A 19285-nucleotide genomic window follows, 5' to 3' on the forward strand; every position below is an offset into this window, starting at 1 on the left:
TCTCGTCAAGGATAGAGAAAGCTGTGGCCATGACGTGGCATTATATATATAACAAATATACTTATAGAGTCGGGTTCACAAATTTCGACCCTAACCCAGAATCGATTTTCGGTTTTATAATTATGCATTTTAATGGAAATCAGGATTCAGGAATTCAAAACATGATTATCAATCAAACCGTTCCCACCGAAATGGTTACACCATCAAATCAGGAACTTGCCAGGAATGGGTTAGTCTGGTCCGTCTGTTTTTCAGGTCCGCATTGGGGATTCGGGATCGGGAGGTCAACTCTCTCTGTCTCTCTATGAGGATCACACTCTCCTTCGTGCTTGAGCCTTCAGGTCGGGAAGGGATTAGGATATGTATTACCCGATCCGGATATATTGATATTGCCCACCATTTTTCTCTTTTACCATGTAAGGACGTATCGATAATAGTGTGTATCACTCACAAGTCACAACACAAGTCAAAAGACTCAAAACCCGGCTAAAACCCTTCTCTTGCCTGATCGGCGCACTTCAAATCCCCCATCTTTAACATCTCTCTCTTTTGTCTAAACTAAAAATTCAGTTGGAGAGAGAGAATTCAACTGTTGGAGGAGATGTTTCAGGCCAGATTGGTTACTACGATTCTCCGAAGAAACAAAGCCCTAAATTTCTTCTCTCACGTCAAGGACGCATCTAGAGTTTCAAATGAATCCTCCCATGTCTCCCCCAAATTCTTCTCTAGATCTTCCGGCTATTCGTTTAGCGGGAGGAGCTACTTCCATGTCTTTAGATCCGTAAAAAAGGTATGGATTTCGTTTCTCTACCACATTGCGTTTTTCCATCTCTCGTGTAGTAGTGTATTAAAAGAAAGGAAAAACTCTTCTGACTTCTTACTATTTTAATATCCACTGTTTAGTCACAAAAAATTGCATAAATTCGGTATAGCGCTTTTTTTATATCTATATTTTGTTGAAATTTTACACTCTCTTAAGTTAGAAAGGGAAAAGTTTTCAGAGCTTCATCCAATTCACGGCAGATAATGGTAATCTTAGTTTCTCTGTTCCTTTTCTAAGTTTGCGCTTGTTTCTACGTAGAATTGGTGGAATAACACTTCCAGCCACAAAAGAGGCAGAAAATTAATTGCAAGTTTACAGGTTGAAAATTTTTATGCCTACCTTATGATGAAACAAGTTGAACCCAAATGTCAAATATAGAGGCTAAAGAGTTGGCCAGTCTTTAGCCAATGTCTCTCTTAAAGGAATTGTTGGGAGTCTTCTTGTTCTTATCGTTCTTACTTATATATATATATATAATTTTCATGATTTATTTTCTATTTCTTTACAAAACTTTCACAATATGTCAGTGGTGTTAAATTATTCAATGTTTGAATAATTTCTAATTTCATGCTTCTCTTGATACTTTTGCCTCTTTTCGTGCTACTACAATTTGTATAGGATGTAGTTCCAATTAAGCACCTCATACTTTTTGCTTCATACTTTTCCTGACATCTTTTTGGTGAGTGACCAATAATATTTATAGTCTTTTTATGTCTAAATTCTTTGGTTTCTTCCCCATCTGAAAAAGATGTCTGTTCAGTGATCATGCATTTTTTTTGATAAAGTTCAGTGGTCATGCATGGTGAACAGATTTAATCACCAATGGGGTGGACCCGGTGGCAATTAGGCAGCTTGACCTTCAACCTATCTATCTAGTCTGCCAATCCGTTAATGACTAAATAGGAATTGTATAGGTGGAATGCAACCTAAACCCACCTTAACCCACTCCACTCAACCTGTTAATACATGAAGTCACATATCTTGGGCCATGGTGGGTGCCACAGGGCACATATTGAATCATCAAAATAAATTCTCAAATTGGAGCTTTTATGTTTTCAGTTTTCCGACTTCACCACAGTAGCTGCAGCTAGAGAAGTGCTTTAACCAAATAAGGAAAAAAGTACATGCCATATTTATCAAAAAAAAGTACATGCCATCACCAATGTTTAGAGAACTGGACCCGGCATTGAGCCAAATAAAGGGAGAGGTTCATGGGTCAGAGGTTCAAATGAGGTCAAACCATGATTATGTAATGTATATAATCAATAATATAATATGCACAATTATTTAATGTATAAATAATAATATTAATTATATACATATATTCAAGATATATAATTATGCTCTGCTTTAACCTATATTTTTTTATTTTAGTTTCAATTTTTATATTAAAAATTAAGATTTGAGGCCAAAAAAGGCATTTCTTGGAAAAAATAACGAGGAAATGTTCCTTTGGCCCCTTGGGAACATGTAGATCTTGAAAAGTTACCCAAAATAATATAAAGTTCACCCCAATCAGATGAATGAGCACAAAATTATGGCTTCTTGAAGTTTGCATTTAAATTTAAAAAAAATTGAGGGGAAAAATGGCTGGTTGCACAAAACTAGGATTGGTTCATTGGTTCCCAGGTTGGACTGGATGGGTGGACGGTTTTAGCTGTTTTTTTGGCAGTGGCGGAGCCAGAAATTTTCTTTTTTTGGGGGGGGGGGTCAAGTTAAACAAGAACATGAAATAGGGAGTAGAGGGGATAGGGTTTCAAGAGAAATGGGGCGGGAAGGTTTAGGTGGCAGATGCACGTCTTTTCGTGTCTTTCCACGGGAAAAGCTTCATTTGGAGCTTCCCGAAATCAGCCCAAAATGGGCTTTTCGCCACCGGCTTTTGGCGGCTAGATCTTCCACGAGCCAAATGGAAATAGACCGAAAATCGGTCTGCCCGGCTTGTAAACAGCCGAAAGACCGTGCGGAAAGACGCGCCAAATGGGCCCTACCTTTTTTACTGCCTCGACTTACTAGCTGTATAAATGATAGCTTTAACAAAAAGTTTTTTTGGGGGGGACTATGACCCCCCACCAATATGCTTGGCTCCACCCTATTTTTTGGTGATAGCAGTTTTAGGGGTATGACTGAACCTACCTGGGGATTGGGTCACATTTAACTGATCCAATTGGCTGGTCTAGTCCAGTTTTCTAGACATTGGCTATCACCATCAAGCTTCGCTTCTACCTTTTTTCAAATTATTCCTCTAGTTTTATCTTCCTTCTTTATCCCCCTTTCTTGTCGTTATTCATTGTTCTTCATCATTAATTGTCCATATAGGATCAAGATCAAAGTTCGAACTATCTGTATCATCATCATGTATCATATTGGTAAGGTTGGATACAGATATGTATTGTGGTACATTGTGGATATTCATGGATACAGTGGAAAGACATGGATACACTTGGATACAGTGGGGAAACTCTTACAAATCCAAAAATACATCAATAACAATAAATCTAAATTTGAAATAACTATGAATAAAGCATAAACACATAAGAAATGCACACTTATAGTTTATGAAGATTGAAGAGATACATTACAACCAACAATACCGAGAATCTGGAACATGTAGTTATCATACAATAGCTTTACTAATAGTACATCAAACAATGTTTGAGCTTTCCAATATACGAAAAATTCACTACAAGACATTAAATTGTTGTTGGATCAATGGTTTTGATATATCATTGGTAATCATTCCATACCATGAAAATCATTTAGAATATATAAAATAAATTATTTTTTAATTTTCAAATTTTTCATAAAAAATTAAGAAAAAAATCACTTTTAACGTAGATTATTTTTAGACCAATGAGTTTAATAGAGTTGATGGGTCCATCTTATAGTTCTTTCCTACAATACAATGAGAATCATTTAAGACAATAAAAAACTTCTTCTATAATTTTCAAGGTTTTCCAATTTTTTTGGGAAAAATCCATAGTTCTAACAAGTTTGGACTGCTGGTGTCATTGGATATGTGTTGGCAGTTCAAGCTATCAGGACAACCTTTTTTTTTTTTTTTTTTGATCAGCAACTATCAGGACAACTATGACCACTAAAAATAATGATTTTTGACCTATGCCAATAGTATTGAACTTTTAGCAACAGTATTGACCATTGCTACAGCTTTTAGCAACAGTCCTGAGTTGAAGATCACCGGCATAGGTCCCTTTACACTGTATCTTTTTCCATGCATACCATATGCCCAACCCTTTGGATACCAATACAATGCATCCTGTATTGGGCATACTGTGTTGATATGATCAAGACCATCCCTCCCAAGAAAGAGTTTAACAGAAAAGGGAAAATGAAGAATAATGGCCTATAACCCTGTTTTTTGTTTTATGTTTTTTTTTGAGAAATGGTAAAGAATATTATATTACTGAAGTAAAAATGGGAGAAATTTCCAATACAGTGAGTGACTGTACATTCCTCTTCTTTTTCCCCATTTTAAAGTTCTTAAATTTTATTTACCTGCTTGAACCACTTAGTCCTTATGCTTTTGTATTGAGTTTTGGTGCCATTTTCAATGGTTTTCTATGATTTTAACATTTTAGTGTTGTTCTGGGAAAATGAAGAAAAACTGAAAAACACAATCTGTTATTGATATTTCAGGGGTTTTCTTGTCCATCTTCAAGGAATATGTGCACTACTGCATCTATTGGACCATCGAATGAGGGGTTGAAAATGCTAGTTACTGCAGGACCTCATGCTCAAAAAATGGTTGGAATATGGCTTTTCGGTTCTGCTGCATGGGTTTTCAGTATGGTGATACTTGGTGGTATTACACGACTTACAAGATCTGGTCTATCCATGACTGACTGGAAATTTACTGGGAGACTTCCTCCTCTATCAGAGGAAGAATGGTTGGTTGAATTTGAGAAATACAAGCAGTCTCCTGAATACAAGCGGTTAGTGCAACCCACAGTATGTCATTTTTTAGTCCAAATGGCAATTGTATTGTCAAAGCCTCTTGACTTTTGTGGTTCGCACAGTTTTCAAGGCGCCAAGGCGAGGCTAGGCGACTGGGGGGCGCCTTGTCGCCTAGTCACCTAGGCGGTGGATTTTTTTATGTTAAAAACATAGATCTTAGGGTAGTTCCCTAGGTACCATAACCATATTTCTTTAATAATTATTCATGATTTCCATAAGAAAAGTATAAATTTCATATTAAAGTATAGAAAATCAACATATTCATGATTAGAAAAGGAAGAAGGAAAATAAAATTAAAAAAATATAGGGGCTGAACCCTTATTTTTATTATAGGAAAAGAAGAAAATAAAAGGTATTGGTAGTAGTAGTAGTAGTAGAGGAAGAATATATGGAAGAGGAAAATGTGCTGATTAGATAAAATTTTAAGTTCTTCCTTACTTATTGGTTCAGGTTTTTAAGTCTTTGAGGGTTCAATACAGCATTTAGCAATGTTTGTGTTGATTAAACCCTAATAAATAAGAAAATAATAAAAAGAAATTAGTATATAAACACAAATGATTATTTTAGTTTAATAATGTCTATTTTATAAAAAGTATTTTATAGTAGGAAGTAGAAAACTGCTTGGCGATTAGGCGAGGCGAGCCTCAAAGGGCACCCTGTCGCCTAGGTGTCGCCTTGACAACTATGGTGGTTCAATATTTCTCCTTGCTTTAAACTGGCAATTATTTGGTCTCTATGTCTTTCTTGGCAGTGGTTAGTTGAGTATATACTATTTTAAGCATATCAAACTATGGTTGTTTTTTCAGAGCATATTTAGTTTGTATTCTTTCTTGGCAGTGGCAATTATTTGTTGATATTTTGTATTTGATTCTCAGGTGCCTCATTAATGTTTTCCATCTCCTATATGCTAATGGTTTATCTGCATTTGTGTATACATGAAAAAATAAATTTCTATTAGGGTTAGTTACTTAAATATACCCTGTGGTTTCACTAAACTACTAAAATATACTTTGTGGTTTTCAAAGCTACTTAAATATGCCCTGTTAAAGAATTTAACATTAAGATTGACAGAAAAGAAATAAAAGGACAAAAATGCCCTTATTGTTCATTAAAATTTCAAAATATGACCTCAGTCATAGTCCCTGAAATTTCTGATGTTGAATCCCTACTCTAGCTTCGATTCTCCTTTTGGGGTTCCTCCATGAACCCTCCCAGGGTTCAGGAATAAGGAGACATAGGATATGTCTCTCCAACCATATTCTTCTCGTCCCTCACTCAGGTTCTGCTTTCGCAGTGAATCCAGTCTTTTTTGCTTCCTCATCCTACCTTTCTTCTCTTGCTTGCTCTCTGCTCATAAATCCAGTCTTCTATTGCTTGCTCTCTGCTCATAAATCCAGTCTTCTATTGCTTGCTCTCCACCAAAAGACAATAGTGTTCTGGGTAGATAAATAGTGTTTGTGGCGATCTTGGTGGTGGACATTTTTCTTTGTTTCATCCTTTTTTCCACCAATTTCAGACTGAGAATTCTTTTTATGGTTAGTTATTTTTGGATGTTATTGGTTTCTGATTTGGATGTTATTGGCAGTCTGAGCAGCATTGATGGTGGACTTTGCTTTCCCTGAAACTAGCCAACAGTGAGTGGTAATTTCTCCTGTTATTATTTATGGTTGTTTTGCCTCGCCTTCTATCGCGTATGAGTTATTTCCATGTATTTGGGTTTAATCTGAAGGTAGGCCATTTGGTTTTGATGCGATGTTGTTGCATGTTGTCTGACATACCCATGAACTGGTTCATTAATGGTGGACTCATGGAGGAGATTAGCTTTCTTTGTGATAGAGCCATAGAGGTAAGATATGGATCAGCTGTTGTGAAAAAAATCCGTGCAAGTAGTCAGATCCACCACTATTACTACCGGTATATTGGGTCCAAGAAGGTCTGCAAAAAAACATGGTGGAAGAAGATTTTAATTGCCTGGGCTGATGTTTGGGACTTGGGGTTGGTCTGGATCTTCTTATATATGAGCTCTCAGGCGGCTGAGATCACTGAGGTTATGATTCACAGTAACCTCTACCAAATGGCTCAAAGAAACAAGATAATGGGAGCAAAATTGGAACATTAGTAAAATATTAGACTCGGTGCATACGGCTCACAACATTTCACAAATGGAGAGCTTATTTGTATCAAGTGAGGCCACCCCATAAGGTATACTGAAGTAGTTTTGGAAACCACAGGGTATATTTAAGTAGTTTGGTGAAACCACAGGGTATATTTAAGTAATTAACCCTTTCTATTATTGTTGGAGTAAATGTGTAAAACCTCTACTAATCTCATATTTTCATTTTTCTTATCTTTTGATAATTTGCAGTGTTAACAAAGGGTTGAGTGTTGACGATTTCAAATTCATATATTGGATGGAATATGCTCACCGGATGTGGGGAAGGGGACTGGGTGTCATGTTTGCCCTTCCATTAACTTATTTTCTTCGTAAGGGATGGATTACATTCAGACTTGGATTGAGACTTTCTGCTCTTTTTGCACTTGGTGCTGGGCAAGGTTTTGTTGGCTGGTGGATGGTAAAAAGTGGTTTAGAGGTAGGAAAAACTTAACCATTCTGTGTAGATTTGTTGTAGTCTGTTGTGCAAATAATTTTCTCTTTGTTGTAGGAGCCCGTATCTGAATATGTTCAGCCTAGAGTAAGTCCTTACCGTCTTGCAGCTCATTTGACATCGGCATTTGCCATATATTGTGGCCTTCTGTGGACCGGTCTTTCTGTTGTCATGCCTGATCCACCTACTGGTTCCCTAGCTTGGGTTCATGGAGCAGCCAAAATTCGGAAGTTGGCTCTTCCTCTAAGTGTCCTTGTTGGTATTACTGCCATTTCAGGAGCATTTGTCGCAGGCAATGATGCGGTATGAAAGCTTTTATTCTTACTTCTCATCTTCTGCTCATTTCTAGTGGACTAGTAAGTGTGCACATGGGTGGCAATTCTAGATGATGATAATGATAGTAATAGTGTATACAAAATTTTCTATAAATTTTATGTATTTTTTTAATTTTTTGTTTTTAATTATTAATCGGATATAGAGTGCCAAATCCAAATCTGATTACATAAACACCTTATCCAAATGTGTGATAATTGGATCGAGTTGTGAAGTTTCAAGTATCATTGATAGGCATACTTGCTTGGCTAGACTCTTTTTTTTGTAATGTTTTATTTTTTGGTGTATTTTTTTGTTCATTTATAAAAAAATTGTAAGATTTAAATAGAGGGAATTGAATGGGGTGAAAAGTTGTAGTTCAATTTACAATTTAAACCTCACAATTAAATAGGGACTAAATTAAAAAAATGAGTATTTTAGTCAAAAGAAACTTCCACAATTTTATTCATATTTTTAATAGTAGTGTAAATATAGAATTATAAATGTGTTCAACTTTTTTATAATTTTTTTTTGTATTTCTATGTGTAAAAAATAATTCTGATATGCCACACTTTTTTTTTAATATGATAAATATATGATATTATACATGTGTCCACTTTTCTTTTTTGCAAAATTTATGTATTTTTATATTTTATTAATTTTTATTATTTATGTATGACATTGAAGGATAATACATTTGACCCAAAAGTTGAACAATTGATCTTTGCCAAACAATAAAATAATTTCATTTTTGGTCAGTTCTAAATTATTTATATCATTTTTCATCATCAATAAAAATAATTCTTGTTTATTACACTTATTTTTTAATTTGATTAATAAAAATATCATAAATGTGTTTAAGTTTTTCTCTATTTTTGTAATTTTCTATATTTATTTCTATTTTAAAAATTTTATTACCTAACTATGATTTCATAGGTTAATTAATTTGATTTGGATAGTTGAATTGCTTAGCCACCTCTTGGATAAAGAATGGTTTTGTTTTTGAGTCAACTTTAAAATATATAGGTTTACATTGTTAAAAATATTGACATAGATCTAATTAGTAGCATTCATTAGTAAAAAATAACTTAAATATATGATTTAATAAGAGAAAATGGGAGTTAATGCTTTACGTATAAGAGCTAATGAGAGGGGATTAAATGAGGTGGAAAGTAATAATTAAAGTTACATTTTCAACCCTTACATTTAGAGATGGACTAAATACATAAATATGAGCATTTTAGTAGCCATTAAAGCTGGCATTAAAACTAAATGAAATGACTTTTATACCCTTTTTTAGACAAAGAAATAGAGGGTAATTTTAGTCCAAAAAACTTTCATTCTGCATCCACATTTTTATATATAGTATAGATATTTAGGTTGTTCTCAAAAGTACTTGGAAGCAGTCTGATGTAACAGTTGATCTAATGACCAATTACCAGGGCCATGCTTATAATACATTTCCAAAAATGGGTGATGCATGGATTCCAGATGATATCTTCAGCATGGAGCCACTATTCTGCAACTTCTTTGAGAATACATCAACTGTACAGGTAATCTTTCCCATGCTAAATTACCAGTTTGTTGATATTTCCATGTCAAACTAGATTCTTCTAATTGGTTTTCAAGTGTTGTAAAGATATAATTATATCAATATTACCGAATCACAAGATGCCTTAGTTTCATTTTGAATGATATGTTCAATCACTGTGTTTTGGGAATCAACCTCTACCATTAAAATTACATAGTAACAGCCTGCCGGCCTGGAAGAGATTTTTAACCCTTAGGTGGGTCCTCATGGTATAGTGAGGTACCAGCCTCTCTTTTTGGTTGCACATGCTTTTCAAATTGAAGAACTAGCTGCAAGAACCTTCCTTTTCAATGTTTGGTTCCATTGTCAGAATCTTGCTACTTTTATTGTGTTTAAATTGTGGAAGCATGATGGTTCTTTGAAGAAGTCCCTTCCTATTATTTATATTCAGCACCTTTTTATTGCACACAATTTCTCTGGAGTTGTCTTAAGTTTGTCTAGGAACTTGGAGTTACTTTGGAGATTCCCAACACCTTGAACCACAATTTGACTTTTGTATTGGGGCTAGACCTTTCAGTATATGTATGCTATTGAAAATGGTAACCGAGGTGATTGGTTTCAAGTGTAGTTTAACACTTAGGTGTCCAGCTTTGTGGAGTTGGAGTGGGAACAGGAAAGTATTGGTTTATATCTAGTTTGAAAAGCTCCAAGGGTTGGATCATTTGTAGAAATGTGACTCATGCTTCCTAAAAAATGCAATCTAACAGTGACTCTGCTCCTAGAAATGTGACTCATGCTTCCTAGAAATGTGACTCATGCTTTAATGAGATGACCTTGCGGAGACACTGGGAGAGACTCTGCATGCTGAATGTCTTGGACTACATTCATCGCATCTGCTATTACCTTTTGGATGCCCAGTTGCATAGCGAGTTACATACCCATTCTAACAGCAAGGATCTCTGCTATGTGAGCTGTCAAACACCAGGTCTGAACCCTGTAGGTCCCCACTGCTTCCCCTGTAGATGACCTTATGATGGCTCCTAAACCAGCTTTAAGAGAGATAGGAAGGCTGCATTGGTGTTTAGCTTTAACCATTCCTGTGGTGGACGGATCCATCTCTAGGGAGGTCTATGGACAGTTAAATTGATTGGTTGAGCTTCTGGGACTTGATTCCACCAATTGAGCCCCCTCTTGATTTTGCATAGGACTTGTTGCAGGGACTGGTTCTCAGTGGAGAAGACTAACTTGTTTTGAGATGTCCAAATGTTCCAACAAGTTGCAGCAATAATCCTCTGCCTGCTTCTGAATTTCATCGCCATCTGATGCGATCCATTGTTCTAGCCATGATGTGAGGGAGTCTCACTGATTTGGTTTTGCACTTAGAGTTGACCCAAACCACACTGCCCTGCTGAAATCACAATGGAGGAATAAATGTCTGATGGTTTCTTCTTCCTTTCTGCATCGGGGGCAGAGATCATCTGATAGGATTTTCTTCCTCTTCAATTCTGTTCTCACTGGGATTGCCCCATGGCTGATTCTCCAAAGCAGATTCTTAACTTTAGGTGGGATACTTAGACTCCATATACCCTTCCAGTGGGTCTTTGAGAACAGAGGCATGTGACTGGAGTTTTAATTTTCCTCATCTAGCATTTCCTTTGCAACATGGTAGGTTGTCTTCACTGTACATTCTCCTGAGTTATGAAAATTCCAGAATATGGTGTCCTGATGATCTCCCCAACTAATGGGAATGCTTTGTATGGCTTTTGCTTATTGGTTACTAAACCATACCCGAATGACCTCCCATGTTCCACGTCCGAGGATTTTTTTTTTTTTGTTTTTTTATCAATACACCGCCGAGAATGTTGGAATATCAGATCTTGCATTCTGGATAGAGGACAATTCCCCTGATTTTGATTGGATATTTGGAAATTTCCCAAGCCTGGAACCCACATGTCTTCCCCAGATTTTTGTTTTTTTTGAAAGGTAAGATGAATTTTATTAGAAACCAACAGGCAAATAGTACAACGATTCCCTGGCCTCACTGAGATCGACCAGGAGAACAGAACAGATTACAAGCTCTAAAGGGTTCTTAACAACTCAGACACATTCTGGTTTTTGAACTCAGATTTTACAGAATCCGAAGATATCAGTCTGCTAATAGCAGAAAGGATTAAATCTTCTGAACTCTTCACTTTGTTACAGAAGATTTTATTTCTCCTTTCGGTCCAGATAGACCAGAGTACATCTGCAGGCAGAGACTTCCAGATAATCTTTCCTTTTTTCTTCAGGCCTTGGACATTACAGCAGCACATTAAGTCTTTGACTGAGCTCAGCATAACCCAACTGATCCCAACTGCATTGAGAAAATGATCCCACACCTTAGAGGTGATAGAACAGTGTAAGCTCAGGTGGTCAGTTGTTTTAGGCACCAGGCCACAAAGGCCACAGATCCAAGAGATGCAGTCTCCTCTCCAGATTTGTTCTAGTGAGGCACTTATCCAGAGACATAGCCCAAATCAGAAAGTTCACTTTTGAGGGAGGGGTGAGATTCCAAATTTGTTTGCTAGGGAAATCTGACAGACCTGAACTGTTTGGCTTTGAAGCCAAAGATCTCACTGAGAAAAACCGATCACCATTCTACTTCCAACACCAATCATCCTCTGTAACAGGTTCAGCAACTCCAACACTTCACCAATCTCCCAGTCAAACAAATTTCTTCTGAACCTACTGAATTTTCAGAACAGATATAAGAATCAGCAACTGAGAAATCTTGGTAAGAAGCACACTGGAAGAAGGTGAGGAAAGGCCTCAGCCAGGGTACTGTCCATACACCAAGGATCTTTCCAGAACTTTAACCTGTCACCTTTGCCTAATTTAAACCCCACCCCTTCAGAAAAATAGGGGAAACATTTCATTCATGATTCCTTTCCAAATAGAACAGCCCCAATTTGGAAGGCAATCTTGAGAGCACCCCCACCCTCCCCCCCAAATTACCCCAAACTTGGCCGCAATTCTCCACCATGAGTTCCTTTCAGTAACAAACCTCCAAACCACTTGCGTAGGTGAACAATTTTAATTTTTCTGATACGCAGACCCCTTCTTCAATAGGAAGACAGACTTGCTCCCACTTAATGAGATGGACTTTATTTTCTTCTTCACCTTTTCCAAAGGAAGTTTCTTCGTAGGCACTCTAGCTTTTTGGCAATTTTAGTTGGAATCGGGAAGAGGGAAAGGAAATAAGTGGGAAGGTTAGACAGAGTGCTCTTTACAAGTGTTACCCTACCTCCCACTGAGAGATATTTAACCTTCCAAGAAGAGAGTTTCCTCTCCAACCTTTCAATCACAGGGTCCCACAAAGCAGCAGATGTACACTTTGTTCCCAGAGGGAGGCCCAAATACTTTACAGGGAGGGTATCCACTCTGCAAGCCAAGACTCAGCACTAGGCCTGTCATTGGATCGAATTCATCTAAATCTGAGTTTGATTCGACATGCTGTTGGCTGCATCTGACTCCGATCCAAAATCCAATCGGATTATGTGCAGGGAATCTGAGTTCGAATCCGATTGGATTTTGGATTTTAATTCGACTCCAACTGAAGCTACCTATTTCAGCAGTTGACAATTGCTGAATTTAATATCATTAAAACAAAATCTATAATCAGTAATTTTTACTCAAAAGTTTTGAAACAATTCTGTAATCTGTAAAATTTAAATTTTTATTTAAAAAATTTTTGAAATAATCTATAATTTATTCAGAACAAATGAAAACCTATGGTCAAGAAGAAAACCTAGGCGAGAAAAGAATGATGATGGCGAGAAAAGAACGGCGACGACGACTTGGTTGTTGCAAAGAGTGAGAGTTGGGAGAGGAGAGCATGACTACAACTTGGCAAATGGCAAGGCGAGTTAGGTGACGACAAGAGAGGAGAAGTGAGAACAAAATGTCGATTGTTGAAGTGTCAAGTGAGGGTTTAGGATTTTAGGGCTGGCCGACTGGGGGTTTGAGGAACATATTTCCTCATTTACCCCTAAGAAATTTTATCTATTCCATTAATGTATAAAAGTATATAATATAAAATATATTTATATTTATAAATATATCGGACTTGGATTTTTATCTGATCGGATGGGGGTGAATCCGAGTTCGATCCGATTTTTAATCGGATTCTACTTCTGCCATCCGAATCTGATCCAATATGATATTACATTCAGCAATTGTGACCATTCAACTGCTGAAATGATCACACTCTTGCCCAAGTTCACCTTTAGGGTTGAGATCACTTCAAACCAACAAAGAACTCCAAGTAACACTTCTAACGGATCAGGATCAGCATCAATTAAATAGAGAGTGTCATCTGCAAACTGCAGAATGTTAACTTTTTCCTCTCCCTGAGCAATAGCAAAACCTTCCCAGAGCCTGGCATCAGTTGCCCTTCTAGCAAACTGGGTAAGGATTTCCATAAGGCAGATGAACTGAAGGGGAGAGAGAGGGTTACCCTGCCTTAACCCTCTAGTGCTATAAAAAAAACCTGCAGTTTTCCCATTTACCAAAAATAAAAAGCTTGGGGGAAGATATGCACACTTTAATCAAATTTCTCCACTTTTGACCAAAATTCATTTTTTCCAGCACAAAGTCCAGACACTTCCAATTTACATGGTCATAGGCTTTTAAAATATCCAGCTTACAGATCAAGCTAGGAGAATCCTCTCTTCTTGAGTCAATAAGTTAATTGGCAATGAGAACCGAATCAAGCATTTGCCTCCTCGGAACAAAGGCACTTTGATTACTTGAGATTAGGGATGGCAATTTCTACCCTACCTGGTAGGTACCTGCCCCTACCCTCCCCGACAGGGTGGTTTTTTTGCTTAAACGGCGGGTTTTGGGGTAGGTATAGGTTTTGGGATTCTACAACCTGTACGGGTACGGGTAAGGTACGGTATTAGGCTAAACCTGACCCTCCCCGACCTGTATATTGTTGGAAAGCATATAAACTTTATGTACTAGGTGTTGATTTTAATAATATTTTGAGTTTTATGTGAATGATAATTGATAGTTATGTTTTTTACATGTCTTAATCAAATAATTAGAAATCTTGATGTTTATTTGTGTTGTTTTACTTATTTATTGCTTATATATGACAAGAAATAATAGGAAATTAGATGCGGGTTTTAAACCCAACCGCTCCTACCCTTGAATACGGGGAGGGTAGGGTCGGGAAGGGTTTTGCACTTTCATGTGCGGGTAGGGTTTGGAGTCTCAAAATCCAACCCACTATGGGTTTTGGGGCGGGTACGGGTTGGGAGGTTTAGAGAGGTGGGTAGGGTCTAGAATTTACAAAACCCTTCCCGAACACGCCCCGTTGCCATCCCTACTTGAGATCACACTATTCAGAACTCCCTTCATTCTCTCATTCAACACTTTTTTTTTGCCAAGATTTTGTAGAAGCTATTCAAGAGGCTTAGGTCTGAAGTCTTTTATGTTTGTAGCCCTTTCTATCTTCGGAATTAAAGTAATAAAGGTAGCATTTAGTCTCTTTTGCAGAGAGGCACTACCATGGAAAGCCTGAAAAACTAACCAAATCGTGCTCAACATTTAGCATAAAAGAGGTTCGTAAGACCATTGGACCCAGGAGACTTCTCACTTTCCATCATTTTAATTGCACCCTTAATTTCCTCCTCTGTGAAAGGTCTCTCAAGCCACTGTTTTTGCTCACCACTCAAAAGCTTGAAGGGTAAGTTTGAAGGAAGAGGTCTTCTAGGCCAGTTTTCTTTGTACAACTTATAGAAACCTGTTGAAATCTGTTTAATTTCAGCAATCAATCTCCCAAGTTTCCATCTCACTCCAGCTTACTTATGATAGAAGACCTATTCCAAGCATTTGCAATTTTGTGGAAGAAATGCGTATTTCTGTCCCCTGGCTGAAGCCAATCAATTTTAGCTCTCTGCCTCCATCTTATTTCATCTTTAACTGCCAGTTTACCATAACTCAATTTAGCTTGACTTCTCTTCTGTCTTAGGGCCTCTGGGATTGGCCCTAACTCTTCAGCCCTATCAATCTCTTCTATTATACTAAGGCAGGTCCTTTCTTCAGTTTCCGAGGGTAGACTGTTTTCCACCTTCCAAATCTTTGCCCTTTCTTAATTGCAGCTAATTTCCTAGGAAGGATAAAAGAGTTGGTACCTTCCACTTGTAAGTCACACCAAACAGATTTCAGCAAAGGAATGAAGCTTTCATCTTCAAACCAGGCATTCTCAAGCTTGAAGGGTGTCTTGGCTTTCTCTCTACCTTCACAGGCAACTGAATTGGGGTCTAATCTGATAAAGGCTCGGGAAGAGCAATCTGCCTAAAATCTGGGAAGATTTAATCTGTCCAGCCTTGGTAAAGTAGGGTTCTCCTGATTATTAGTCTAGGTATATTTTGAAGGAAGCTAGATCCATCATATGGATGGCTGAACCATGCTAGATGGTTGGGCGAACTTTCAAAAATTTCTTGCAACCTTCTGGGAATTGCATTCTCAGTTTTAGAAAAACTGCATTTTTCTAGGATTGTTTTTGCACCGAAACCGGACCATTCTGAAACCAAAAGAAGGGGAGAATTATACCTGATACGGATTCCACAAGTGTAGCTCCCAAAGTGGTAGTTCATGCCCAAAGTAAGTCCCAAAACCAGCTTCCACTGAAGATGGCGCAGCTTGAATTGAAACCGGTTCAGCAACACAGTTTTCAGCAAAACTATAATCCAACACCTTGGATCGAACAAGGGAGGTGAGCACAAAATTGTTCTGATGTTTTCTTGCAAAAAATCAGAAATCAAGACTGATCAAGATCAGCCACAAGGTGGAGAACGAACTAGGGTTTCTGGGGCGGCAAGAGCAGAGAGAGAGAACTGAAAACAAATTGATAATTGGACCAGTTCGAACTAGGAGCACCTCTCCTAATCGAATTAGGAGCTTACTAATCCAAATCTTTATTTAGATTTGGACTCTCTAAGTGGATAAGACTTATCCTCTTATCCTAATGGGTGCTTCATACCCTTATCCAACCCATATTCGCCCAAGTCACATGACTACTTAAGTGCAGTACCATAATCGAGTGTGAGGGTCCTAGAGAGTTGCTAATCCCCTAGAGCTACCTTTAGTCGATTTTGATCTCTATTTGACTTCCCCCCCACCCAAATACTTTGGATTACTGCCGCATCTACACTTTCGAATTTTGTTTCTTGCAACAAAACAACTTGTGAACTAGACCTCTTGAGAGCATCACACACTACCATCCTCCTTCCTGACCCCAAACCTTTGACATTCCATGACAAGATTTTTAGCTCCAAGAAAACTTGAAGCAAAAGGCAGAAACCCCACTAACTCCTACTTCTCCCTTCTACTTATTTCCCCTCGACACTCCCTCATTATTCCTAGCCTTGCCATTCAAACCCCATGTTAGCCTCATCAGTTCTCTACTTTTCTTTGAAGAAGTCCCACTCTTCCTAGCTGCGAGTTTCCCTCTCTCCATGAGTATTCTTTATTCCACCCCTTCCAGATATTTGATTGTTTCGTCTTCTAACCCCTCCATCGAAACTCTTAGAAATTTTCCCAAGCCCAGCATCTTAGATGTAACCCAAGAAGACGAGGAAGAAGAGTTTTTTGTCGGCTTACCTCCCTGTGTTGTCAACAACACATTTTTTTCTTTGCTTTTCTAGGAGCTTACATTCCAGTAGTTGCCTCCACACTGCCACACATTTGTCTTCTACCTAGATCCGCATCAGTAATGTTCTGTTAGAGAGAGAGAGGAAGAGAGAAACAAAAGATTGGTGGGTTGTCACCTTGTGATCGTCGACACCCTAAAAGATATACTTATATTAAAAGAAGGTAAAAGGACAAATCTGCCCTTAGTGTACATTTGTACAAAAGAAAGAGAATACATAAATTAGATGTACAATAATGAAGAGTAAAAGTACAAAAATAGCCCTACGGCTAGATCTTCTCACCGTCTCTACACTCCCCCTCAAATTGATGCCTAGGAATAAGCATAAGTTTGTCCATGAGAAATAGATACCGAGCCCGAGTCATTGCTTTAGTCAATAGGTTTGCTAGTTGGAGCCCGGAGGAGACACGAGGAAGAGATATAATACCCTCAAGAAGGAGATCGCGGATGAAGTAGCAATCAACTTCTATGTGTTTGGTGCACTCATGGAAGATGGGGTTGGAAGCAATTTTGATTGCACTGACATTGTTTGCATAGAGAGGAACAGATGGTGATGGTTCATTAAGTATTTCAAGTAGAAGAGCTCGGTAGTAGTGGATCGTCGGGTATCAGGGCATCTAGCCAGTAGTGGAAGATTTGGGTACAATAGGTTGTTTCTTGCTCTTCCATGAGATAAGAGAGTTGCCTAAGAATACACACTAGCCAGTAGTGGACCGTTGGGTGTCAGGGCATCTAGCCCAATCAACATCCGCATAAGCTGTAAGGGTAATAGGGGGTGAGGAGGAGAAAAACATCCCGTGTGACAGGGTGCCTCGCATATATCTAATGATCTGATGAACTGCATATTAATGAGGTTGTCTTGGAGAAGACACGAACTGGCTCACCAGCTGAACTGCATAAGATATATCTAGCTGAGTCATGGTGAGATAGATTAAACTGGCCACTAGTTGACGATAAAGGGTAGGGTCTTCAAGAAGAGAACCATTATCTTTGCTGAGTTTCAAATTCAGTTCTAGTGGGGTGTCCACAATCTTGGAATCACTAAGATTTGCTAGTTTAACAAGATTAGCTGCATACTTTTGTTGGTTAACAAAATAGCCCCGAGAGTTTCTGCTCACTTTAAGCCCCAACCCCCAAGAATTATGTCAGAGGCCCCAAGTCTTTCATCTTAAAGACTCACTGAGTAATTGTTGTAGCTTAGCAATTCCTTCTATATCATCCCTTGTAATGAGTATATCATCGACATAAAGAAGTAACATCGTTACTCCCTGCTTCCGCCTTAAGGTGAATAAAGAATAATCAGAAGAACTTTGGATAAAGCCAACATTAGTGATGACAAATCTGAACTTCTCAAACTAAGCTCTAGGAGCTTGCTTCAGGCCATAAAATAACTTCTTCAGACGACAAACAAGCTGTGGGTCTGTACAATATCCATGAGGGGGCTTCATATAGACTGTCTCCTTTAACTCCCCATGGAGAAAAGCCTTCTTGACATCCATCTAATGGATTATCCACTGTTTGGCTGCAGATTCAACCATTAGAAGTTGTACAGTGGTCATTTTAGCTACCGGAGCAAAGGTCTCCTCATAGTTTATCCCATATTCCTGTTTGAAGTCTTGTGCAACCAACCTAGCCTTGTATTTGTCTAGGCTTCCATCAGATTTCAGTTTCACAAAATAGACCCATCGAGTTCCTATGAGAGATGTCTCTGGTGGAGCTTTGACTAAGTCCCAGGTCTCATTCTCAAGAAGGCTCGAATCTCATAATCCATGGCATCTTTCCAGTGTGGTTCTGCTATAGCCTGCTAGTAAGATCTGGCAATGTCTGTGGTAGATAAAACAACAAAAAAGGAGCTATGATCTGGTGAAAACTCATAACGGTTAGGTGGGCGAGAAATTCTAGAGGAATGACATAAAGTGGGTGCAGTGGGTTCAAGGGGAAGATCAGGTGCACTTATTGAGGCAACTGGAGTGACTGGATCAACAACTAGTGGTGGAGCAGAGGGGGGCATTTATATTGAAGAAGGTTGTTGCTTTTTGAAGTAGGTTTGAAGTTGTTACGGAGGTGGCAATGGTATATCTGAGGTACCTGGAGAGTCAAAATTGTGCAATAAGGAAATGGAAGGAGTTGGGAATTTTACAATATGTTCAAAAAAGGACACACTCTCAAGAAAGACTACATTACGCGAGATTCTAATACGACGGACCGAAGGATCATAGCAAAGGAATCCTTTATGTTAAGAACTGTACCCCATAAAGGCACACAAAGTTGCTTGTGTAGTTAACTTTGGGCGTTCATGAGGTTGAAGGTGAACAAAACAAACACAACCAAAAACCTTGAGC

General features: G+C 38.1%; 1 protein-coding gene across 2 annotated transcripts in view; it reads left to right on the plus strand.

The window, feature by feature from the left end:
• Window positions 1-314: 314 nt before the first annotated feature.
• The window catches only part of COX15 (cytochrome c oxidase 15), a 33729-nt gene continuing 14758 nt past the window's right edge, over window positions 315-19285 (plus strand). For both annotated transcript variants that reach the window (XM_010274221.3, XM_010274220.3), the window contains exons 1-5: window positions 315-790; window positions 4478-4773; window positions 7161-7386; window positions 7459-7704; window positions 9156-9266. In XM_010274221.3, the coding sequence (XP_010272523.1) occupies window positions 602-790; window positions 4478-4773; window positions 7161-7386; window positions 7459-7704; window positions 9156-9266 (1068 nt within the window). In that variant the 5' untranslated portion in view covers window positions 315-601. The remainder of the gene's footprint in view (window positions 791-4477; window positions 4774-7160; window positions 7387-7458; window positions 7705-9155; window positions 9267-19285) is intronic.

The sequence above is a fragment of the Nelumbo nucifera genome, chromosome 1 (genome assembly GCF_055504915.1).
Source record: "Nelumbo nucifera cultivar China Antique chromosome 1, China Antique-T2T, whole genome shotgun sequence".
NCBI lineage: Eukaryota > Viridiplantae > Streptophyta > Magnoliopsida > Proteales > Nelumbonaceae > Nelumbo > Nelumbo nucifera.